The following is a 25156-nucleotide window of genomic DNA, read 5'->3' on the forward strand; positions in this document are numbered from 1 at the left end:
CGTCTCAAGATATGGAGTAGGGGTGCTGAGGGAAGGCCAGTGACCCCACTTACTGTCAGAACCCCATCAGGGTCTGACAGTGAAATCAGCATAAATGGGCATAAAGCCCCCAGCCTGAGGTGCTGGGAGGGGAGAGAGGACAATGCCTGTGCTCTGGGACCCCAATTTGGTAAGCAAGCACCAGCCCAGGGTCGGGGGCACAGGCCGCATAGGCCCGGCCAGCCTCCCCTCCACTGCCTCTGACCTCCTCTTGGGAGAAGCCCCCTCCTCTATCTATTCCCTGGGGCAGAGTGGGGATGGGGCTGACTCCACCCCCAGACTCCAGAGGTTGGCCTAAGACCCAGCCCTGACCAATCAGCGTACTCAAATCCACTGGCCTCCATTGGCTGAGAAGTGAGCCTGTGACTCCAGCCAGCCAATGAGAGCCAACCCTGGGACTGTTGCTGAGACATCTGGGAAGAGTTTCCCATCTGGCCTGGGCGGGGTCAGTGGGCCTAGAGCTGCCGGCAGTCATTTCTCTGCATCCTGGGAAACCCCGCCTGGGAGTGACACTGTCACAGAGAGAGCAGAGGTGGGGACAGAGTGCTCCCAAACATCTTCATTTGAGCACCTGAGTCCACACATACTTGAAGTAAACACCAACTTTCATTACGAGACTCAATCACCGCTCTTTAGCCTCAACCAGTCTGAGCTGAGTTTTTGCCTCTCTTGTACCCAAGAATCTTGACTTCCTGGACCCTTCCTGGCACAGCACTTCACAGCTTACGAAGCCCTTCCAGTCACCGTCTCAGCCACATCAACTCTGTGGCCTCAAGAATGTGGTCAGGGGGACTTCCCTGGTGGCGCAGTGGATAAGAGTCCGCCTGCCAACGCAGGAGACATGGGTTCGAGCCCTGGTCCGGGAAGGTCCCACATGCCACGGAGCAACTAAACCCGTGTGCCACAACTACTGGGCCTGAGCTCTAGAGCCCATGAGCCACAACTACTGAGCCCGCGCGCCACAACTACTGAAGCTCATGCGCCTAGAGCCCGTGCTCCGCAACAACAGAAGCCACCACAGTGAGAAGCCCATACACCACAATGAAGGGTAGCCACGGTTCACCACAACTAGAGAAAGCCTGCGTGCAGCAGCGAAGACCAGCGTAGCCAAAAATGAAATAAATAAATTTATTTTTTAAAAAGAAGAAAAAAAAAAAAAAAAAAGACTGTGGCCAGGACCCGGGACGATGGAAGGCCTGGAAGTGAAATAAACCACCCAGCTCACGAGGGCACAGCTGGACTGGAATCCAGGCCCACCCACCACCCTCCCTCACACAGAGCTGCAGAAAATCAGGGCAGGAGGAAGCGGGTATTCTGGCAGGGAGGCCACCCAGGGTAAGACCTGGGAAGGGGTGTCTTAACTGCTGTTGGGGGAGGGCGAGTGCTGAGGCCAAGGAGCCAAAGACCCATCAGATCTGTAGCTATAGCTCTTTGGGGAGAACCTGGTGAGACCCGGAGGGGACCCCCCAAATTACCGCTTAGGCAAACCCCCAGGGAAGTGGGGACAAGTGGCTGGGATGGAACGTGGAGCAAATTTCCCACAGGGGGCACCAAAGGCCCGTGCCTTCGAGTCTGTCTGGCTGGGGAGGGCTGAGGGTTCCAGCCTGCTAGAGTCTGCCGGCCCCCAAAAGGCGGAGCCCCCCAAAAGGGCCAAGGGCACTGTGGTGACATCCTGGGCAAAGCCATCAACGTGCCACCACAGCTGCTGGAGGGAACTGTGCCTGCTCTCCCACCCAAGGATCAGGGAGGGCAGGCCGAGGGGCTGCCTGGAGTGACAGATCCAGGAGCTCTGCCTCTGTCCCCCCTACCACAGGCTCCTGGAGCCAACTCAACCCTGGCTCCGATCCCCAGCCTCAAAGCTCACTTGCTGTGCAGTCTCAGGTAGGTCACCTGCCCTCTCTGAGCCGTGGCTTCTTTACGAGTGAAATGGAGAGAATAATAGTACCTATCTTACACGGGTCTGGAGAGGAATAGATGAAATCATGCAAAATATAAACAATAACAAGAAGAAAAGAATAACAAAGACTACAACAGTAACAACAATTAATGGTGCCAGCTGTGGCACCTACATGGTGCCAGGCATTGTTCTAAGGGCACTACATAATGAACTCATTTAATCCCCACACCATGGTATAAGGTAGGTGCTATAATTGTCATCATTTCACTGGTGAGGAACATGGGTTGCAGGGAGACTTAATTTGCCCAAGGTCACAGGGCCAGGAAGTGGTAGAGATGGGATTTGAACCCAGGACATCTGGCTAAAGCACATGTGGCCCCTTCGTTCTCCTATCATCGTGATTGTTATTAGTGTTACTTGGGGTAGGGAGCCAGGGCACGGAAGGGTGACCAGCCCTGCAAGGCCCAGCACACAGTTCCCAGGCCTCCAGCAGGTTCAGTCTCATCCTGCACCTGTTGCAGCTTCTAGAGGTGGAGGCACAGCCAACCCAGTTGATCCAATAGCTTCCTGCCTGGAGCTATGGCCCCTAGGCACCAATCACATGTTCCCAGGCTCTAGAGCAGCTCAAGCCTTGGGGTTCAGCCCCTGGGAGACACTCTGCTCTGGGTACCCTGAGCCCCTCCCCCTCCAGACACCCAGCAGCTGCCCTCCACAGATCTCTATGGGCCCCCACCGTCCGCTACAGACCCTGCATTCAACCATCCAACAGCCCTTTCCAGGGCTAAATGTAAGCAGAGGCCAGCGCTGACCAATCAGGCCCTGGGATCTGACGGCCCACGGGTTCAAATCCCAGGTCCACCGCTTCCCAGCTGTGTGGCTTTAGACAAGTCACTTAACCTCTCTGGGCCTCAATTTCTCCCTGGGTTAAATGGAAACAATCACCATACCTACCCTCTGAGGACTGCTTTGCAAAAACCCTGGCCCATGCCTGGAGGAGCTGTTCAACTAACGTTTGCTGTTGTGATGAATAATGTTACTATTGTTTTCTGCATTACAGGAATTTCTTCTGCGTGAGTACCTAAATGATTGCCCGTTCCCCCTGCTGATCAGCTGGCCCCTGAAGCTCTCCTATGACCTAACGCCCGCATTCTCATTTGCATCCCACAGGCCAGCCACGGTCCACACCAGTGGCATGTCTGAGCAGAACAAACCAGAGCCGCACCAAGACGGGTCTCCACTGGCCCCCCTTTCCCCCTCCCACACACAAACCCAGGTTTGCGGGGGCAGGGGGGTGGGGTGCCGGGGGGGGGGGGGAGGCGTTCATACAGGTTCCCATTTCACAGATGGGAACACCAAGGCCCCGGGAGAGAGCCAGGCCCTTCACAGCGACACCTGGATCCCACCTGGTGGCCGGCACAGGGCGAGCAGGAGAAGGTGGTGTAGGGGCTCTGCGGGGCAGGTCAGGGCGTACCCGGTTCTCGTCGTAGATGATCTGCACCAGACTGCGATGCTTCGACTCGATGGGTGGTGGCGACACGGGCTTCTCGGGCTCCGGTGGCTTGGCGGCCTCCTCCTCCAGCTGTTGCTGTGGGGAGCGAGCGGGGAGAGTGGAGTGGTGAGCACTACGCCAGCAGGCGGAAGGGGAGGCAGCGCCCCCTGCCCCTGGGCGGGAGGGCGGCACCCCTGCGCAGCGGGGCTGGTGGCCCCACACAGGAAGTCAGGCTGCTAACCATTTCCCCTGAGTCACCCGCAGGGACTCCGAGCCCCGGAGAGGCCCCAGCTCCCAAAGGGGAGGGCCCAACAGGGGCCAACTCCGGGCTCTGCGGCCAGCCTTCCTGGGTTCAAGTCCAACCCCGGTGATTTATCAGCTGGGCGAGCGTCAGCGAGCAGCTTAGCTCCGCTGTGCCTCGGTTTCCTCATCTGTAAAGTAGGGCTCGTGGCTGTGCCTCCCTGATGAGTTAACGTATGTACCGTGCAGACTGGGGGCTCGCTGAAGGCCAGCCGTTATCCATGATTTCCACCGTCAGTGCCGTCGTCCTCAGGAGAGGCTATGGAGACTCTGGGCCCAAACTGTCCCGACCGGAACACTACTTCTACTACTTACTTGCCGTGTAACCTTGGGAGCTTGCTCAACTCCTGAGCCTCGCTTTCCTCACCTGGAAGGTGGGGATAACTAAAGTCTGTACCCTAGAGAGTTGACATGAGGATTAGACGAGCTGATGCACGCAAAGCACGCAGCACCTAACAGCGGCTTCTCGTCATCATCGTTATCGTCATCTGCCCTGTGGTCGGCACGCTGGACCCTCGTCCTCCAAACACCATAATCGACTTCCCTTCATGCTGCTGTCTGCTTCATACCAAAAAGGCAAAGCAAAGACCAGAGGGCTTAAGACGCTGGCCCAAGGTCACACAGGAGCCCAGTGCCCAGGTGTACAATCTGACAGGGCATCTTGAGTGAGATGAGAACACCGTTCTCTGCTCACAAGGCTCACACATCCCGCCCGTGGCCAGGGAGCAAACCATTATGAACTCAAAAACACGGCCAAGAGGAGAGCAACGCAGAAAGAGCCAGAAAATCCAGTTTGGGCTTCTGCTGGCACAAAGGCCTGGAGGGTTGAGCCGAGCTGCCTCAGTCCCACAGTGACCCCTGTTGGTAGCTTTCAGAAGGGGAGCCAGCACCTGCCAAAACACCGGAATCCCTCCAGACAGTGCAAAACAAACTAAGCCAAGAAATGGAAGGAATACATAGCCAGAAAGGAGATTCTCGCCAGTCAGTGAAGGTGGCCCTCCCTGAGGCACCAAACGTAAAACACAGGGTTACCATGGGACCCAGCAACTCCAGCCCTAGGTACACACCCAAAGAGCTGAAAACAGGTGCTCAGAAACATGAACGCAAAAGTTCACAGCGTGGTTCACGACAGTCAAAAGGAGGAGATAACCCAAACGTCCATCAACTGATGCACGATACACAAATGTGGCCCCTCCATCCACACAGTGGCATATTACTTGGCTACAAAAGGAGTGAAGCAGTGGCACAGGCTGCAACTCGGACGAACCTTGAAAACACGATGCTGAGTGAAAGATGCCAGACACAAAATGCCACACAGTGTTGGATCCCATTTATCGAAAACGTCCAGACAAATCCACAGAGACAGAAAGCAGATCAGTGGCTGGTGGGGAAGGGAAAATGGAAGTGACTGCGAATGTGTACGGGGTCTCCTTTTGGGGTCATGAAAACGTCCTGGAACTAGAACTAGATAGAATGTGTGGTTGTACAACGCTGTGGATATACTAAATGCTGCTGGGTTGTTCACCTTAGAATGAGTCATTCTGTGTTTTGTGAATTTTAGTTAAAAAGGAAAAATGCCAAAGTGGAATTAAAAACCAAAAATCTATCAAGGGCTGCCCTGAGCCACGTGGCTTCTGGCTGCAGTCACAAACATGTGCACATGGCCTGTGGCTTCAGCCTGGACCCAAAGCCAGGCCCAGGGGGACTAAAGGTCCCAGCACTCCACTGGCCTTGGCAACGCCTGCCTGACTCCAGCCGGGGCCTGGCCTCCCTGCATGCTGAGCTGCCATGCTGGAAACCCACCTACCACCCCCAGCTGGCCGAGCCTCACTGACCAGTCCAGCTTCTGGACCATCCTCAGGTCCCCCCAGGCGAACGACAGCCCCGAGGCCTCTTGGAATCAATGCTCCCCTCCCGCTGTCAAATTCCACTCACGTAGCCCTGAACTGGCTTCCGGGAAGCATCTCTCACCAGCCTTCCCTCCTACTGCCCATGGTGGCCAGAGTGGGTCCCTGATCCTCCATGGAGCCCATACATCCTCACCTGGAGGGGATCGGGTGTGACCCTGCTTCCCCCAGGGTCAACACATGTGTCACACTATCTCAATCCACAGTTTTTAAGGAGCACCTACCACGTGCTGGCATTGCTATGAAGCACGGCATGGAACAGGAGCCAAGAACTCTGCTTTTACACCGTTGTTGTGAGACGGCCACAATGTCACAGAGCAAGATATGTATCAGTTCAAATGGTGACACCAGCAAGCAGGCAGGGCAACGGGCTAGAGCAGGGGTGGCAAACTTTTTCTGTAAAGGACCAGGGAGTAAATATCTTAGGCTTTGTTGGCCACACAGTCTCTGTCGTGACCACCCAGCTCTGCGGCTGTACCATAAAAGCAGCCACAGATGATGTGTAAACAAATGGACGTGGCTGTGTGCCAATAAAACTTTATTTACAAAAACAGGCATGGAGCTGGATCTGGCTGGATGTGCTGACCCCCAGGGTAGAGGACGGCTGGGGATGAGGACTCCTGTAAAGGTTAGGGCGGGTCCCTCTGTGGAGGGCACGTCCGAGCAGACACCTGAAGATGCCACAGAGGGAAGCAGGAGAAGACCCGGGAAAAGGCAGATTATCAACTGACTTTCTATCAATTAATATTAAAAATAAAATTATAAAGTTAATACTATTAGTCTTTATGTTAACTTCTCTTTGGTTTCGACAGTGACAGTGAGGACTTCTTTTCACCACATGACCCTGTTCCCTCCTCACAACCTTATGAGGTGGCATATCATATCTGTGCCCATCTTACAGACAAGAAACCGAGGCTCAGAGAGATGAACGTTCCAAGGTGGAGTTAGGAGGCCCAGCTCATACAGATTCCAGAGCCAGGGTCAGAGTCACGTGATATTTCCCCCCACGTTATGGATGAGGAAAGTGAGGCACAGAGAAGTAACTGCCCTCCCCACATGTCTGGACAGCCTGGCTGTAAATGCTGACCTCCCACCCGTCGTTCCTGTGCCGTCCCAGTACAGTAGCCACATGCGGCTATTCAAGTGTAAATTTCATTTCAATTCAAATCAAACTACATTAAAAATTCAGTTCCTCAGCTGCACTAGGCGCATTTCAAGGGCTCAACAGTCACACATGGGTAGTGGCTACCACTGTGGACAGTGCAGATCTAGAACATTTCCGTCATTGCAGAAAGCTCCCTCGGACAGCACCACACAAAACAGCTCTCTTGTCCAATAAACGTAAAGGGCACAAAAATGAGCCGGTACATGGGCAGTGCTCAGCACACGTTCACAACCGCTATAACTACTAGTGTTGTTATCTTCTCAGCGGCAGCTGCTGCTGAATCGGGAGCTGAGAGCCGCCATTCCCCCACCCACTCGCACCTGCTTCTTCTTCAGCTTGGAGATCTGCTGCTCTACCATGGTGATCTCGCGGTCCACCCGATCCATATTCTGGATCAGCTCCTCCTTGGAGAGCCGTGGAGGTACCAGCTCCAACTCGGGGTCAGCATGTGGGGGGCTGGGAGGAGACACCGGCTCCAGCTTGCCTGTCAGGCTGCGGTCCTGCGGTGGAGGAAAAACAGGTGTGGAATCAGCGCAGGGGGCACCCCCATCCCCCAATAAACTGCAAGTTTCCAGCCATGACTTCAGGCACCAACACACCGGGCATCTGTCGTGCCAACAGCCCCCATGTGCCAAATACAGGGTTGCTTCCTGATCCCACCTCTCTGGCCTCTGCCTTCACTGGTCCTCCTGCCAGGTGTTCCCTCCCCAGCCTTTTCCAAAGTGCAGAGCCTTTTTATCCTCCTACATGCACGTTTCCCCAACCGTCCCTCAAGTCGTGAAGCCCTCCTTTCCTTTCCCCATAACACACCTCTCTCTTACCCCACTTACCCCACCTGTGCCCTCCCACCAGACCAAACTCCTTGAGAACCGGCACCAAGACCCACAACATCCAAACTGATGCTCCGTGAACACTTATTCACGATGCTTAGTCCAAACCAGCAAGTTACAGAATATCATACACAGTGCAAACCCAGTTTTGTAGACAATATACATAAACACACAAGAAAACTATGAGAACAGGACACAGAGGTGTCAAAAGTAGTTACCGGGGCAGCGGGGGAGAAGACAGGTATTTTCACTTTCTTCTTTTTAGTTTACTAGTGTTTTTCTGATTTTCCTTCACTGAGTATTACTCTTTGTGTAATGAAGTTGTTTTCAAAAATGTGTTAAACAAACAAGGGAATCCTTCACTGAGTTATTCGGCGACTCCTTCATTCCACCGACAAAAGTTTACTGAGCATCCAAGCTGTCCTGGATGCTCAGTAAAAAAATAAGCCCAGTCCTTGTCCCAGAGCACTCACCTGTGCAGCCCCGGGTTCAAATCCCCAGCCACTCTGCCACCTCCCAGCATCATCATGACCACAAGCAGATCATCTGCCTCCGTTTCCTCATCTGTACAATGGGACAATTCCCACCTCCTGACTGCTGTAGGGCTTGAATGAGTTAATATGTGCAGAGCACTCAGCTCAGAGCCTGGCACACTGTCAGAGCTCCACAGGCATTGGCTGGGGTTGTCCTGCCCCCAAACCCAGCCCCACCCTGTGCCATCCTCAAGGCCAAGCCAGCAGCTGCTGGCAGAGGAGGCCCCAGGAGGAGCTCCAGGCCGCTGCCTCCCCACCCCCAAGGCAGCTGCAGCCGGAGGACAGAGGACACATTATTCCCGGGGACAACTGCAGCCCCAGGGCTGCCAAGTGCCACCCCATCCCCCCCAGCTCGAGTTGAGCAGAGGCTGTGCCATGCTAAGTCCACCCCTCCCGGCCTCAGGGTCTTGGTCCTACACACACACACACACACACACACACACACACACACACACACACACACCACCAAAGCCCACAGGGCGCCAGTGTCTGGGGATCTCCCTGGCCTCATCGTTGCCATCTGAGACATGGGAGAGCTGGCATCGAGACTCCCAGGCCCTCCACACACCCAGAGCCCTGGGGGCAAAGGCAGAAACGATCTCAAGCCCTTCAACAGCTCTGATGTGGCCCTGCCCCATGGCTCTGAGGTGGGCCTCCACGCTCCTCAGGGACGCCTAGGAAACCGAACCAGGCACCGTCCCAGTCCTAGGCACACCCCACACCCTGGCCCCAGCTGCGGCTCTCCCAGGGGGCTGCCACTACATCCCCACTGCACAGATGAGGGTACGGGGAACCTGCAGGCACAGGCCTGGCACGGCTCTAAGCCAGCGGTCGGCACACTTTCCGTAAAGGGCCAGGTGGAAAAACACTTCAGTCTTTGTAGGTCAGACAGCCTCTGTCCCAACTACTCACCCACCACTGTAGTGGGAGTGCAGCCACAGACAGGACACAAAGGAATGGGCACGGCTGAGGGCCAATAAAACTAGGTACAGGGCTTCCCTGGTGGCGCAGTGGTTGAGAATCCGCCTGCCGATGCAGGAGACACGGGTTCGTGCCCTGGTCCGGGAAGATCCCACATGCCGCGGAGCGGCTGGGCCCGTGAGCCATGGCCGCTGAGCCTGTGCGTCCGGAGCCTGTGCTCCGCAACGGGAGAGGCCACAACAGGGAGAGGCCCGCATACCGAAAAAAAAAAAAAAAAAAAAAAAAAAAAACTAGGTACAGACCCACGCTGAGGGCCAGGTTGGAGCTTGCCGGGTTTGCCAACCTGTGCTCTGAACTCGCATACTTGTCACAGCCCACCCTGCAAGTGAAAATGTGAAAATATGGTTTTCCCCATTTTCCAGATGAGGAAACTAAGGTCCAGTGAGATTCAACGACGTGCCCGAGGTCACCAGCCCCAAAGCGATGGGGCCTTGGCTTGGAGGGCACAGGACGGGAGAGACCAGGCCTCATTCAGAACTCTCCAGAAGCAGGCAGGGCATGCAACCAGGTTGCTGGGGGTCCCACAGCAGAAACGGGTCACCACCATGCACTCATTCATCCCTCAGAACCATGTGTCTGGGCAGAAAAGCAAGAGCAAGATCCCTTCCAGGGTCTAGGACCCCCTGAAATTAGAGGCAAAACTGTGCACAGAAGACAGATCCCCTAGAGAAATACTCAGGAGTATATGTGTGTGTGAGTGTGTGTGTGTGTGTGTGTGTGTGTGTGTGTCCATGTGTTTAGCCCTAACTGCTCCCAAATAGGAGGGCGGAGGGCAGACATAGGGGCTGCAGGCACCTGACCCCACACACGCCAGACCAGAAGCAGCCTGCGCACCATGGCATCTCCGGGCCTTTGCACCAGCCATCCCCTCTCATAACGGCACCTCTGTGCCACCTGAAATCAGAACCCCCATCCACGCCCCCTCCCCCAGCCCTTAACTGAGATCCGCCCCTTCCCTCTGTGCCCTAGGGCTCTTGGCTGGTCTCCCCCGACAGCCTCAATCATTTCTCAGGGTTCTTTTTTTTGCTGGGGGTGGCTGCGTTGGGTCTTCGTTGCAGTGCACGGGCTTCTCATTGCAGTGGCCTCTCGTTGCGGAGCACGGGCTCTAGGCTTGCGGGCTTCAGTAGTCGTGGCGTGCAGGCTCAGTAGTTGTGGCTCACGGGCTCTAGAGCGCAGGCTCAGTAGTTGTGGCACACGGGCTTAGTTGCTCCGCGGCACGTGGGATCTTCCTGGACCAGGGCTCGAAGCTGCGTCCCTGGCATTGGCAGGCAAACTGTTAACCACCGTGCCACCAGGGAAGTCCCATTTCTCAGGCTTCTTGAGACAAAAGGTTTTGGCGGTATGGTTCCTGGAGCCCAGTCCTGCTACTTGCTGTAGGAAAACACTCTTCCGCCCGCCTCTAATCTTCCACCAGGACTGAGAAGGGACGGAGAGGAGCACAGCAAGAACAAGGGCTGAGGACAGAAGGTTTTCGGGGCCAGGACACCCTGAAACAGTTCATCCACCCCAGGGATAATTCTCAAAACGACATGAGCAAAAAGAAGCTTTCCATCCCCAAACCCGACAGGAGCAGCGCAGGGGTGAGACGAAGCAGTTGGCAACCGCTAGGAACTGTTGGAAAAGTTGCTGGAAACTTCTTCTTAAACTCTTGATGGGGAAAATCCGTCTTCTTCAATGACTTCTTCCTTAAGGTTCAGGCTTAGATTTTATTCTAAGCAAAACCACACAGGCAGATCCATCAACTGACAAGTAAAGTGTGGTCTCTCCATACGATGAAATATGATTCAGAGTGGCGTACAGATGCATGGTAAAACACAGATGAACCTTAAGAACATAATGCTGAGTGAGAGAAGCCAGACATAAAAAGCCACATATCGCATGATCCCATTGATAGGAAGTGTCCAGAACAGGCAGATCCATAGAGACAGAAAGCAGATCAGTGGTTGCCAGGCGCTGCGAGGAGGAAGTGACTGTTTAATGGGTACCAGGTTTACTTCTGGGGTGATGAAAATGCTCTGGAACCTGACAGAGGTGGTGCCCAACACCGTGACTATACTAAATGCCACTCAATTGTTCACTTCAAAGTGGTTAATTTCATGTTACGTGAATTTCACGTCAATCTGAATAGAAGATGATGCAGGCCTGAAGGGCAAAGGGTGCTTTTTTCTGCAGTGCTGAGTTTTCCAGGAATGGGACCGAGGGAGCCTAGCTGCTGGGCCTCCAGATGGTTCTCCCGATGGCTGCTGGCCTTCATTTAGGCCCAAAGCCACGGGAGGAAAACAACAATCCTATACCCTCACCAGTCACTGCTAGGTAGCAGTCGGCACCATTTTCCCCATCAGATGCCCTTGGTGTAAAAATTCAGGCCAACGTGGAACAGAAAAACTCATTATGAAAAATTACAGGCACAGAGGCAGCAAAAGCCTTGGGGGCTGGAGAGGACCCACTGGGGCTCCCCCTGTCTCAGACCCAGGAAAGGGCAGGGCCAGCCTCAGGCACCCACAGTCCTCTCCCCCAGTCACAACGACGGGTTCCAGAACAGGCATGGGCCTCACTCAAAGGCAGGGAGATAAACAGCTTTGGCCTGGAAATGTGGAGACAGAGGGAAAGTTCTTTTTTTGGCCTTGAATGTGGGAATAAGAAGGCCTGGAAACTCAAACTTTCTCCTTGTTAATACACCAAGACCACGTGCAAGATGGCAGAGCCAAGAAATGGACAGAGATAGGGATCTTGTCACCTGGATCAAGCTGTGCCTGAAGCCAACAACCCCTCGATTTCAGTGATATGAGCCAGGACTCCTGCCTAAACCAGTTCGACATGGGTTTTCTGTCCCTTTCAGCCAACGGGGCCCCAATAGACAAAGAGATTTTCAGAAATGGTGCTGTTTGTGATGATTCTAAAGTCCCAGAACAAAAAGTTTGGTGCATTCCAAAGGAAGTCTCTGATGCCACAGGACTCCAGAGGCTGAAGGCCACAGAAGCATTATAAAACAGGACATTTTTATATTTTATATTTTTATATGAAAAAGGAACACAGCCGGGGCCGGTGGGGAGGGAGTTGCTGTTAAAAAAAAAAAAAAAAAAAAAAAAAAATCCCATCAAATTCCCGTCTCACGTACCCAGCTGAATTCTACACAGCAGATGCAGAAAACATCTGAACTCCCTCAGAGTTGTGTTTCTCCCCTGGCTTCTTCCCTTGCCCAAAATTTGCTCATACTTTCCAAATGTTCTAACAGCCTGAAGCAATTACCGTAGTTGGTCCAGCCAGGCCGCAACACTGGGCCCATCACTCCCCCACACCCACGGGGTCCAGGAAGAGAAGAGAGAGAAAGACAGACAGACGGACACGGAGACAGAGAGAAACAGAGACACGGAGACAGACAGAGACACACACACACACACACACCCCAGGCAGAGAAAGACAGAGACACAGGGACAGAGAGACAGAGACATACAGAGACAGAAGCAAAGACTGAGAAAGACCCACAGAGGGAGAGGGAGCGCCCCAGGAGCCCTAAAAAGGGGAAGCGCAAGCAGAGGGGCCCACAGAGCCACCGTCGGGCCTGGAGACCCTCAGGCGGACCCGCAGGCCTGGGGCCTCAGAGCCCAGCTCTGGAGAGATTCGCGGCGGGCGGCAGAGGCCCGGAGGGCTGTCCCGAGACACCCGTCCGCCTGTCCTCTGGGCAGAAGCAGACACGAGCACAGGGGTATGGCCCCACTCGGGGCTCTGGTCCCTCGCGGGGGGTGGACAATCCAGCATCCCTGGCGCGGCCCTGTGTCCCCCTCCACATGCACCCCACTCCCCTACCGCCCAAGACCCACTTCAGGGAATAGCTTTTCCAATGGCAACATCCCTCCCGGGAGGCTGAGCGGTGATGGAATCTAGGGGGAGGAGGCTCACGCAGGGATGACAGCATGGCGGGCACGGGGGACCGGAGGGGAAGCCCGAGGCGGGACAGCCCGGTGGGCAGGTCTGGGCTACAGACCCGGGCTGCCCGGGCTTCGCTGCCCGCTCCCCACTTCCCGGGGACCGTGGGGGAGTGGCTCTCTTAGCCTGGCGCCCCGTCTATAAAAGGCGATCGCAGACCGGGCTTCATCAGGCCGGGAAGGCGCAGCGGAAGGACACCCACGCTCAGCACAGTAGCCGGCACACAGGCAGGGCCTCCACGTGAGCCTGTCATCATCATCGTGACCACCCCGGGAAACCCCTCTCCTGTCAGCCCCCCGAGAAGGAACTGGCCTCGGCCTGAAATCCCACCAATCCAGTGTCAGGCAGAGAAGAGGATCCAGCAGGCCCGAGTGGACCACTCCCCTCCCCTGTCCCGGCTCCCAGGCCCCACCCACCCCCACTGGTGCTGCAGTGAGATGAGCACTGACCTCACCCAGCAGCTGGGTGGCCATTAATGAGCTAATGTGCGTCCTCACGGTCACGAAGGAGCATCAAGGCACTGCTCAGCTCGTGCGGAAAGGACATCCATCACGCAGCCGGCCAAGGATGAGCATATCATCCGGCCATAGTCCCTGCCCCACCCTAGGCAGTGATAGCGAAATGACAGCCTCTGAGGCAGCTGGGGGACCCTAGGGGACAGAAGCATCTGGGCCACTGGCTGTGATCCCTCCGTTTAGATAGGGAGCAAATGAGCTTCTAGCGTGGACGGTCCTGAGGTTCACTGCAATAGCAGAAAAACCTCTCTCAGCAGCAAACCACGAGCGCTTAATCTGTGCACATTCTCCCCCTCCATCTCAGCTCGACTTTCTGCCTAAAGAAGAGTAAAATGCAGGCGCCCTCCAGGGCACAGTGGTCCCCACGGGCTGGACACACTCCGGCAGCTGGAGGGGGCAGTGGGGGAAGCTGTCCCTCTCCGGCCAAGAAATGGCCCACGGAGCCAAGCTCGTCCCTGGGCCCTCCTCTGGCTGCCCAGCCTCTGCTCGCCCTGGGCTCAGCCCTTCTCCCAGCCTTCGCCCAAGCCATCCCCCCAGCCCAGCACGCCTACCCCCTCCCTTGCTCCCCGCCCAATCGCAGCAGCACCCAAAACCTCAGAGGAGCTCCTGGCTGAGGCCAGGCCTTACCTTGGACAGGTCCTCGGAGCCCCCGGGCTGGCCAGTGGCCAACAGGGGTGAGGGCCGCAGCAGGGGGTCAGGCAGCAGCTCCAGGCGAGGGCGCTTGCTCTCCAGGAACTCCATCTCCGACTTGCCCAGCTCAGGCAGGTATGAGTGCGACTCGGGTCGCAGGTGAAGCTCCTGGGACCTGTGGGGGGCAAGGGCACACGGCATCACGTCTGCTGCCCGTCCTGCGGGAGGAGTGCCCATCTGTTCAAGGGCACACAGAGAGGCAGGACTCAAATACAGCTCTGTCTTCCTCCGAGTCAGCATTCACTAACTACGTTTACAGCAAGAGAATGTACTGGTGATTGATTCCCCGCTCCCTCACTGAGTGTGGCCCCCAGACCAGCAGCCTCAGCCCCTCCTGAGGCTGGTTACAAATGCAGAATCTTCGATCCCACCCCAGACCTACTGAATCTGACTCTGCATGGAAACAAGATCCCTGGTGATTCACGGGGAAAGTCTGAAAAGCACTGTGGGTCTAACACAGACGATAACACACATGACACTGTTTGCAAATCACTCACCCAAAGCAGACATCACTAGCCGATCGCAGCACTCTGGCTGCTCAACCCGGCCTTGCCTCCTTTTCAAGTCAGCCCAGCAGTCTTATGCAGAGATAGGAGCTGTCCAGCCTAATCACTCCCAACTAACTCTCCTTAACCCTCCTCCCCAGTTTACAGAGAAGGAAACTGGCCCAGAGAGGCCATGGCCTTGCCTGAGCACACACAGCTGAGCCACGACTCCCAGCCTCCACCTCTAGCTCCTGCTCCTTACCAGACAGCTCAAATACTGGCCCTGCTGAAATGCTTTCAAGTTGATGTTTTTTGCCCAATAAACTTAGAATAGAATCCAAACGCGCTCCCCGCACCCTCAGGCCCTGCCTGGTCTGGCCCTTGTTCACCTTGCCCACTGCGTTGCTGCCTCAGGGGTGATGCTCTGGCTAGGCTGGAACACTTCCACACCAGCTCCTTGCATGCTATCTCTTCTCCTTCCTGTCTCAGCGCACGGGGCATCTCCCCCAACAGCAGTCTCCCTGCGCACCACACACACCCCATCTCACCCCATCTCGTTTTCTCTTTCTTTGCAGCCGTCACCATTTGCCTGTTGGTTCATGCATGTTTGGTGGCTGCCACCCCTGTCCCAGAATGTCTGCTCCCCAAGGGCAGGGACATTCAGCTCTCTAGTGCCTGGCATACAGCAGGCGTTCAATCAGTGCGTGTAGGCTAAACGAATGTTACTGACTGCAACGTGGGCTGAGGCTATGCTGTTGTCCTCTCCTCCCTGGGGGGCCCGTCTCTCGCCAAAGCCAGGTCACGAGATGCCCCTCCTGCCCGCCTGAGAACCAACAGCTTCACAATTACAAGATGCCCTGCAGGAAGCAGGTGGCGTCTACATTTAAACATGAAAAGGGCACCAAAATAGATTAGTGTCCCCCCCAGAATTCATGTCATCTCAGAACCTCAGAATATGACCTTCTTTGAAGGTGGGGTCTTTGCAGATGTAATTAACTGAGATGAGGTCATACTGGATTAAGTTGGGATCTGAACTCAATGACAAGTGTCCTCCTAAGAAGGGCCGAGGACACAGACCCAGAGGCGGGCAGAGACTGGGGTGATGCCGCAGCAGGCCAAGGAACACCTGGGGCCTCCAGAAGCTGGAAGAGGCCAGGGACAGGTCCTCTCCTAGAGCCTTCAGAGGGAGCTCAGCCCTGCTGGCATCTGGCTTTCAGACTTCTGTCCCCCGGGGACTGGGAGAGAACACGTTTCTGCTGCTTTAAGCCACCCGGTGCAGAGGGAGTGAAGCCACGGCCCGCGGCTGTGGCCTCCCCGCGGGGCCCTCGATGCCTCCACGCAGCTGTGGCAGCACAAAGGGCCCAGGCCAGCTCTCCGGAACTCTGGTCCCACCTAGGCCATCCCCCAACCTCGCAGCCTCAGCAAGGTGACAAAGGAAGGGACGATGGGACAGGGCCCCTGGGCCAGCCCAGCCTCAGTGGTCCCTGCTTGCCCCTAGAATCACTGCACATGGCCGGAAGGATCTGAGGGTGGAAGTTATATCCTGGCCCTCCAGAGCTCTGAACCCTCCCACAGTCCCCTCGAAGTTCACCATCCTGGCCCCCAGCCACCTGACTGAGCCCAGCCAGCCGGCCTCCCATCCTTTCTGGAACACTCCAAGCACATTCCCACCTCCAGGCCTTTGCACGCGCCGCTCCCTCCACCTGGAAGGTCTTCACCCTGCTCTCTGAGCGGCTGGCTACTTAGTGGCCAAGCATCTCTCCCCCGAGAGGCCTTTTGCGGCCTCTCCAGCCAAATAGGAGCCGTTCCCTGCCCTGCAGGAAACAGGTCACCTGCCTCATTCTGGAGTCACCTTGTGTGTTTGTTGCATCTCCCCTGCTAGACTGTGGGCTTCCTGCAGGCAGGGCTACCTGTCTAGGTGCCCGCCGGGAGCCCGCAGCCTACAGTAGGCCATCGCATGTTAGAAGCTCAGGGCTCTCAAGAGCTCCCTGGTGGCCTAGTGGTTAGGATTCCAGGCTTTCAGGGCCGTGGCCTGGGTTCAATCCCTGGTCGGGGAACTGAGATCCCACAAGCCACGTGGTGTGACAAAAAGAAGCAGCAGACCACCTAGAGGGGTGGGATAGGGAGGGTGGGAGGGAGGGAGACGCAAGAGGGCGGAGATATGGGAACATATGTATATGTGTAACTGATTCACTTTGTTGTAAAGCAGAAACTAACACTCCATTGTAAAGCAATTATACTCAATAAAGATGTTAAAAAAAGTGTATATACATAATTTTGTCACAAAGAAGTATGATAGTGTGATCAATAAAAGATTTTCAAGCATAAAAAGAAATGAAGCAACAGCAGCTCACGACTCTTGGCAATGAGTGCTGTTACTGTCTCGGGCACCTTGGGGCCCTGCTCTGGCCTTGGTCCCCGCCCCGCCGGGTCCCCACCCGCCGTACGGCTTGCTCTCTCCCACCTAGATTTCAGGAAGGCAAGGCAGGCCCACAGGCCCAGTCTGCCAGCTGAGGGATGGCAGAGGACTCGGAGAAAAGCGGATGCCAAAGGGAGGGGAGGCAGGGGGCTCCCCACGTGCCCGCAGCTGTGGACACGTCACTCCCAGCCAGCAACCCAGCCCCACTCCCCTACTTCTTGGTGGTCGCCCCCTCCCACCTGGGCCACACACCCGGAAGGCTACAGCACGAAGTCCAAGGGCCACGTGGCTCTGCCCTGCTCATCCCCATCCCTGTCCCGGTCACAGCCGCACCAGGACAAGGGCACAGCCTGACAGCCCTTCGTTTAACAGCGACCCTGCGAGCTCTTCGTGAGCACAGGCCTCCACTTCCCCGTCTGAGCGATGGACGCGCTAACCCCTCCTCACCTTTCATTCCCGGGCTGAAATTCGGACAGCAGGGAGGGCCTCCTCCGCTGGGGCTGGATGATGGAGCCAGGCGACAGGTGTGAGGTGTAGTCACGGGGATGGTGCTGGTACTCGAGCAGCCCGACGTCCTGCAGCAGAGGACACAGACCAGTGGGCACCCATCCCGCTGCAGTGCGGCCCACGCAGCGAGGCAGGGCCACAGCCCCCTGCCCGGTGCTGCTCCTGTACCCGGGGACCCTCCCACATCCTTTCCCGGCCCTCCGACCCAGCCCAGCCAGAGGACATTCCTGGGGCCAATCGCCAAGGAGAAGTGACACATTCAGCTAAAGGACACCTGGTCCTGCCCTCTTTCCAGATGAGACAACCGAGCCCACGTGTTAGCAGAGACAAACGGAAAAAGGCACAACCTGCACGTCTGCCGTGGGTGCAAGTGACACAGCAAGACACGGGCATCCACGCCAGGGGACAGTGGATGACACGGCAAATGCTGATGGTCTGCAAGGCTCAAAGACCACATTCCAAAACAAAGCCCCAACATGGGAGTGCCCCGGCTTACAGAGGGAAAACCTACACACGTGTGTCACATAGGCAAGTACAGCTCCAAGTCAGAAGGATAAACTCCAGGCAAAACATGCCTTCTTCAGTAATATGCCATCCATTACCCATTGCCATCTGTGGAAAAACTAAACACTAACAAATTAGATGTACCCCGATTAGCAACTACACCCTGATTTGAGACACGTTAAAATGTTTTTTAAAAAAAAAAAAAAAGATAGAAAAGAGAAGCCTTTCAAAGGAGAAAACAGGACAGGCCTCCTATGTGCACCAATCCAAATCGATTAGTTCTGCCTGCAGAGAACACCCAGTTATACTGTGGGGTGGCAATCAATTAGTGATGTCTGACACGAGTAAGGCTTGGGAAAGCGTGGGATTGTAGGTGATTTATTTTCTTCTTGGCACCCTTCTTAATTCTCCCAATTTTCCAAAAAAAAATCTAGTCATTCTTTTGCTGTCTGGCTTTTTTTTTTTTTTTTTAAGCAGTTATTTCTGCAAAGAGAATTAGATGATACCACGTAGGTGTGTTGGAAATGTATGTGTTTCAGACCCTCCAAAACAAACACATGTAAGAGGCTGGGAGGCTGGAGGCGAGAGAGGATGAGTAACTAGAATCAAGAGGGATCCTGTCAACCTCAGAGGCTGGAAATGAGGGAAGGGCCTTCCTGGGCAGCCCGATGTGGAGGCAAGAAGCTGCAAGGCCTCGGGCTAGAGGTATCTGTCCATCCCTTAAACTCTCTGAGCCTCAGTTTCCTCATCAGTGAAATGGATGCCTGAATTCCCTGGCGGTCCAGTGGTTGGGACTCTGCGCTTCCACTGCAGGGGGCACGGGTTCAGCCTCTGGTCCGGGGAACTAAGATCCCGCATGCCGCGCGGCGCGGCCAAAGAAAAAGAAAGAAAGAAGACTGAAATGGATGCCTGACCCAGATGGAAGGAGGCCTCTGTGTCTCCAACCAAGCATCCCCCTTAACTCTCCAAGGGTTTCCCTTAAGACTGAGGGCAGCTTCCAGAAGGCAGAGGACTCAGCCTCCCCCCTCCCACACACTCCACGATATCTTGCACAAGGCACCAGGTGCTAATGAAGGAACAAGAAGAAAGGGCTGGGGGGGGGGGGGGGCGCAGCTTCTGGGATCATGCCGGCGAGGCTGCCAGGCACAGATCCGGTGTGCACACGCACGCAGAGGTGTGAGAAGAAATCGGCAAGCACTGCAGTCTGCTGGGAGGAAAATTCCCTCTCACACAAAAGCAAAATGAACAAAGCGGCAGAGAGGCAGACGGTCCAATCCCTTGGGAGAGGGCCCCGGCAGGACGGCGCCTACCACTTGCCAACCGAGGCGGGAAAAGGCACACGGCCCCCAGGGCCCCCGAGGCAGGGGCACGGGGCGGCCAACTGCATGAACCCTTCTGGCCTCAGTTTCTCCGTTTGGGAAGCAAGCAGGACGACCTCATTAGCACAGTCCCTCCAAGGAATATCTTGGGGGCCATTTCTGTGGCATCCACACTGATCTCCACCCCAGGGCTCTGAGTCCAGGGACCACCGAGGCTGCCTGCATCTCTACAGGAAGGCAAGAGCTGGAGAGACCCCAAGAGAGACCGGAGGTGGAGCTCACTGTGGTCACAGGAGCCTGAAGACACCAGGCACTCAGGCTGGAAACCTCCAGCCACGTCTCAGAACGCGAGAACCCTCCACGTGTTAACAAAACATTCCAACCCCACCTGCTGCCCTCACACATGTACGTGGCCCAAGCAGGCTCCCGCGTCCGTGCCCCTAGGTCTGGGGGGAGCGCTGAAGACGAGAGGATTCAGATCGTCCTTGAGAGCTTGTTGACGGGACCGCGGCATCTGAGCGCAAGGCCAACACGGTCCTGCTGGCCTCGGCCTAGACCCGTCCCGTGCCCGCGAACTGGGTCACGGGCGGAAGGACCATGTATCCGTTTGTGACAAACTGGAAATGAAACAGACTGGTCCTTCCCACAGAGAGCCTGATAAGCACTGATCTAGGGCAGGAGTCAGCAAACGGGGCCCAAGGCCAAAGCCAGGCTCGGCCTGTTTCGTCAGGTGTCACTGGCACACGGCCACGGCCATTCCTGTACGTGTTGGCTGAGCTGCTTTCACTCTAGGACGGCAACAGTGCCGGCGTACTTGTGACCGAGACCGAGTGGCCAGAAAAGCCTGAAATATTTACAGAGAAGGTTTACCAATCCCTCCTCTAGAGGAAAAGCCCACAGTGTACCCTGGGGGCCATTCGGAAAAGGATACTAGCAGGCACTTTGTCGTCATGACAGCAGCAGCAGCAAAGTCCTTAACACTGCACTGCGTCAGTCACTCTTACTCAGCCCGGGCGTTGTGCAGAGGCCTCTGCACATGTCAACTAACTTGATCCTCAGAGCCTTATAACTACCCTCGCTCAACTGATGGGGAAACTGAGGCACAGGGCGGTAAGACCACTCGTCCAAAGTTTCACAGCTGGGAAGTCACTGAGGCAGGACACGAATGCCAGCGGTCTGGCTCCAGAGTCTGCGCTCTGAAAAGCCCTTCTAACACTAAGGCACAGAGAGGCTAGGTAACTTGCCTAAGGCCACACAGCAGGCAGGAGTGGTGCTGGGATTGACACCCGTGTCTTTGGCCTTCAATGCATTCATTTAGTGCAAAGCTTGCAGGAACTCGAGAGAGCTCAGGGGGGTCCCACGGGGCTTGGGAGAGAAGGCAGAATCGAGCTGGGCTCTAGAAAGCTGGAAAGGAGACAAGGAGGGGAGGATGCGTTGGGACCCTCAATCCCGGGAGACCCTCAGTGCCAGGAGCCCGCCAGGACCCTCAGGGAAAGATGTGGGGTCCTGTTACTGCGGGGGACGGAAGCCGAGACCACAGAGAAGGAGAGGACAGGGCTCAGAGAGGCTCTGAGGGTGGAGCAGGGGGGATGGAACGAGCCGTGCGCACCGGCGCCCTGAAGAGAGGCTCGGAGTGTGCCTGAGGCTGGGTCAGGGGAAGCACACCTGGAGTTAAGCCCTCCATCTGCGCCGGCGCAACACACCAGGCAGCCTGGACCCGACGCAGGCTGGGACACAGGCCAGCGGAGAAGGCGGCTCTCATCGCCCCTCTCAGAGTGCAGAGCCTCTTCAATCTCCCGCCACCCCGCCAGGAGGAGAGAGGCGGCTGCCACGTACAGACACCGCCCCGGGCACCTCGCAAACATCCGCCAGCGATGCTCAGGCCCGCAACACCCAGACTGCAGATGGGAAACCTGGGGCTGCTCCCACGGGGTGAAGTGAGCAGCCGAACGTCACTCAGCGAGTTGCGAGGAACACGGATTCAAAGCCACATCTGGAGGTCTTCCGGGCTCCGGGGGCGGGGGGACTCACCATCAAAGCAGCCCCATGCCCAGACACCCTGGAAGAAGCCTCCAGGGCCAGGAGGTGCCACCCTGGATGCAAGCCTGTTGGGAGCAGGTACGGGGGTGAGCTGAGTCCCAGGAAGGTCACAGGTCACGGGGCCCAGGCCCCGCCCCCTCATTCCACCAAACCCGCCTCAACTACTGTACAGGGAGCTGGGACCCCTGGGTTCCCACCTGGCCCTTGGATGGGGCATTTGCCTTCCACGCCTTTTTCCCTTTTCCTCCGCCTGCTGTCTTCCAAAAACCCTCTACCCCCCAAAATGGGGGCATCTCACAAACCCTGCCTGTACAGTGGGCTGGCGGTAAGGGGTTGGGGGGCACAGGGCTGCAGGGAGACCTCCAGATTCCACTTCCAACACTTATATCCCACCAGCCGAAGAAAAGTGACTCCAGCCCCAGACACATGCCCAGGAGAGCAAGACCTCCCAGGATGCCTGGAATTCTTGTTCCTGCCTTCCCAGTGACAAGCAGAGGCCCCCAGCTGGGTCGCCCCAGCACGAGGCAGGGTGATCAGGAAGTGGGGCCCCACTGCTGCCACCAGGCAGGATAAGGATGCCCCGCCTCGTAGCTACCCAGGGCCCCTGCTCAACCCCGGCCTCAGCCTCCTGCCTGGAGGAAGTGACCACCGGGTCCTACCCGGCCGCATCCTGCGTCACTGACGGCCCAGCGGGAAAAGTGTGGGCAGTGTCTGAGATCAGCTGGTGACTCCAAATGACTGCGAGAGGGCCCAGCTGGGGCAAAGGATGGGGGGACTGCAGGATGGCAGGGGCCGTAGGGACTCAAGGGCTAACCGAGTCTGGGCCCATGGGGAGGGAGTGGGAAAGGGGTAGGAAGCTGGCAGGAGGGGACGAGAAAGAAGAGAAACCAGAGGCGACCGCCAGGAGCCCCCAGGGGAGGCAGCCCCTCCAAGCGGCTCTAGTCACAGTGACAATACTGCACGTGGACACAGCTAGCTCAGTGTCTGCCAGGCACGGTCACAAGGACCTTCCACAGATCATCACGTTTAATCCCCAGGAGAAGCTAGGAGACAGATGCTCTCATTACTCCATTTTATGGATGAACAACAGAGGCTCAGAATCATTAAGCCACCTGTCCTGTCTCCTCACCCGCAAAATGTTCCCCGTCTACAAAGTGCAGAGCATAAGGGTACCCTCACTCCAGTGGCAAGAGAAGCAAGTGCAACTGGATACATAAAGGGCGTAAACGAAACGCTCACCCTGTAGTAATCACTCTGACGACAATGCTTATTTTTGTTACTGTGATGACGATAAAGGTGATGACCACACATAATAGTAAGTGACCCCCAGGAAGCACAGCCCTCAGCCCTGGGCACACAGGAGGGGACCAATAAATAAGTCATCCATTTCACAGAGGCTCAGAGTCCTGAAGCGGAAGCCGACTGCCTTCTCACGGCGATTTGACCCGAGGCCTATTATTTATTTAACCTCCCGGCCTCAGTCTCCTCATCTGCAAAATGGGATGATAAGGCAAGGTGCTCTTTCATTGGGTTGTTTGCGAGAATTGGACGACCCCATGCAGAATGTGCCCGTTTATCGGAGCTGGCTCTCAAAAGCATCTCGGGGGCCCAAACCCTCCAGAGGCCACTGTTTCTGGGACACCCCCAGGCTGGTCCAGTGGGCTCATATGCAAAAACATCTCGCTCATGGAAGATAGAAAAGCCCTCCCACGCCATTTCCTCTCTGCGTCTCAGGAGGGACCACACCGGCCAAGCAGGACGGACACAGGTGTGTTCACATAGGGGGCAGCACGGCAAGCTTTGACCCCAGCTGCAACTGCAAACCCTCGCGCAGCCAGGAGGTCAAACGGGGGAGGCCCAGGGCCCTGAGAGCCCTCTGGCAAGCCCCTGAGGATACAGAACAGAACCAAGCCTCATCCTCAGGGCCACATGCAACTAGAGAGGGAGTCAGGAAAGGGGGCCCCCAGTAGGAGGTGGTCAGAGTGGGGCGCAGCTCGAAAGAACTGGCCAACGGGACTTCCCTGGCGGTCCAATGTTTAAGACTCCGCGCTTCCACTGCAGGGGGCACGGGTCCGATCCCTGGTCGGGGAACTAAGATCCCACAGGCCACGCGGCAGAGCTGACCAAGGGCACGCCCGCTCCCTCCCCAGCAGGCCACCCCCCAACTCACACGACGATGGGGAGACCCCCCCGCCCGTGAGCAGAACTAATCCCTGGGGCCCCCGTGTCGGGGATTCAGAGAATGACACGCGCCGGACCTCACTGTCTCAGAGCGCTAAGCATAACTGCAGTGAATAGGCTCCAGGCCCTGAGGGTTGGGGAGAGGAGGGTCTGCGAGCCATGGTCCCTAGGAAGCCACCCCAACCCTAGAGCAGGGGAGCCCGGCTGAGGCTGGGCTGACAACATATATAGCAGGAGCTCCCCGTCTGCATGCAAACCCCACAGCTGACTCAGAGGCAGAGATCCCAGCTCAGCCTGGCCCTGGGTTCCATCTTCCTAGCTTTAAAATGGGAGCTAAGAGATTTTGCCAGCTGTCCCAGGGCCTGGCAAGGCCACGGATGCCAGTGGTCTCTGCCAAAGCACCCCACCTCCCCGCGGGGGACAGTAAGCCCTGGTGGGACACCGTTGGAGCCGCTCCGGCCTCAACTCCAAGGAGAAATAGGAACCCGGGGACAAGAGAAGGCCCCAAAGGTGACCCCAGGCGCACATTCGCGCCCCTTACCGTGTGTGGCCGGGCGATCTGCACGGGGTAGGAAACGCCGTGGGGCGGGTAGCGGGGCTCGGTGGCCCTCCACGTCTGTGCCACGGGCTGCGTGGACCCCGACATGGCGGTGGGCGTCCAGGGGGGCTCGTGGGCCCCTGTAAGCTCCCTCTCGATGGTCTCCAAGGATTAAAAGCCAGTCTTCGTCATCTGCTCGAGGGCCACCCTGTCCCAGGCACCTGTGAGGAGACCAGAAAAGCGAACAAGATCAGTCACAGGGTGGCTGCCCCTTGCGGACCCTGGCGGGGCCCCAATTCCTTCCTGTGGCCCCTGTGGGGAAGAGAGAGCAGACACGGGGTCCTCCAGACCCTCCTCCCTGCCACTGGCAAGCTCCGTGCCCAACGACAGCAATGGGAGACGCCACGTGGTGCCCGAGGCCTCTCCGAGCCACAGGCCAGCAGCTGCGGCACAAGCTACGTCGGTGACAGCCGTGCCCTCCCCCGCTGCCAAGGCCCTCGCTTAGCAGGCACAGGAGCTCTAACTCTGCGGGCATTGCCCCCACGACCCACCCCCCCCATGGCTCCCAAGCACCCTCAGCCCACGCAACACCACCCCAAGTCCTCTGCCAGGTTGAGTCACCAGGGCAAGGTTCCCCGAAAGCACCTGGCAGCTCAGGCAGGCAACTGCTGGGCCTGTCCCAGGAGGGGAAAAGTCCGTACAACCGTCCAGGGTGACGGTGGTGAACGGGGTCGGCTCGGGCAGAACACAGGTCACAGCGTAACCCCGGGCAAAGTAGGGCCTGCCTGGGCCTCCCAGTGACCCTCTGGAGAGGGTGGGTGACACTGTAACGGGAGGGTAGGACAGACGTGAGGTCGGCCCCGACGTGAGCCGAGAGCGAAGCGACTGGG

General features: G+C 56.8%; 1 protein-coding gene across 25 annotated transcripts in view; it reads right to left on the bottom strand.

Annotated features, from left to right (window-relative positions):
* NCOR2 (nuclear receptor corepressor 2) overlaps positions 1 to 25156 on the bottom strand; it is a 224278-nt gene that overhangs the window by 129048 nt on the left and 70074 nt on the right. For all 25 annotated transcript variants that reach the window (XM_067015111.1, XM_067015116.1, XM_067015113.1 and 22 more), the window contains 5 exons: positions 24270 to 24487; positions 17625 to 17752; positions 14211 to 14388; positions 7118 to 7297; positions 3408 to 3521 (listed from right to left, as the gene is read on the bottom strand). In XM_067015111.1, coding sequence (XP_066871212.1) covers positions 3408 to 3521; positions 7118 to 7297; positions 14211 to 14388; positions 17625 to 17752; positions 24270 to 24374 — 705 coding nt within the window. In that variant the 5' untranslated portion in view covers positions 24375 to 24487. The remainder of the gene's footprint in view (positions 1 to 3407; positions 3522 to 7117; positions 7298 to 14210; positions 14389 to 17624; positions 17753 to 24269; positions 24488 to 25156) is intronic.

The sequence above is a fragment of the Kogia breviceps genome, chromosome 15 (genome assembly GCF_026419965.1).
Source record: "Kogia breviceps isolate mKogBre1 chromosome 15, mKogBre1 haplotype 1, whole genome shotgun sequence".
Classification (NCBI taxonomy): Eukaryota; Metazoa; Chordata; class Mammalia; order Artiodactyla; family Physeteridae; genus Kogia; species Kogia breviceps.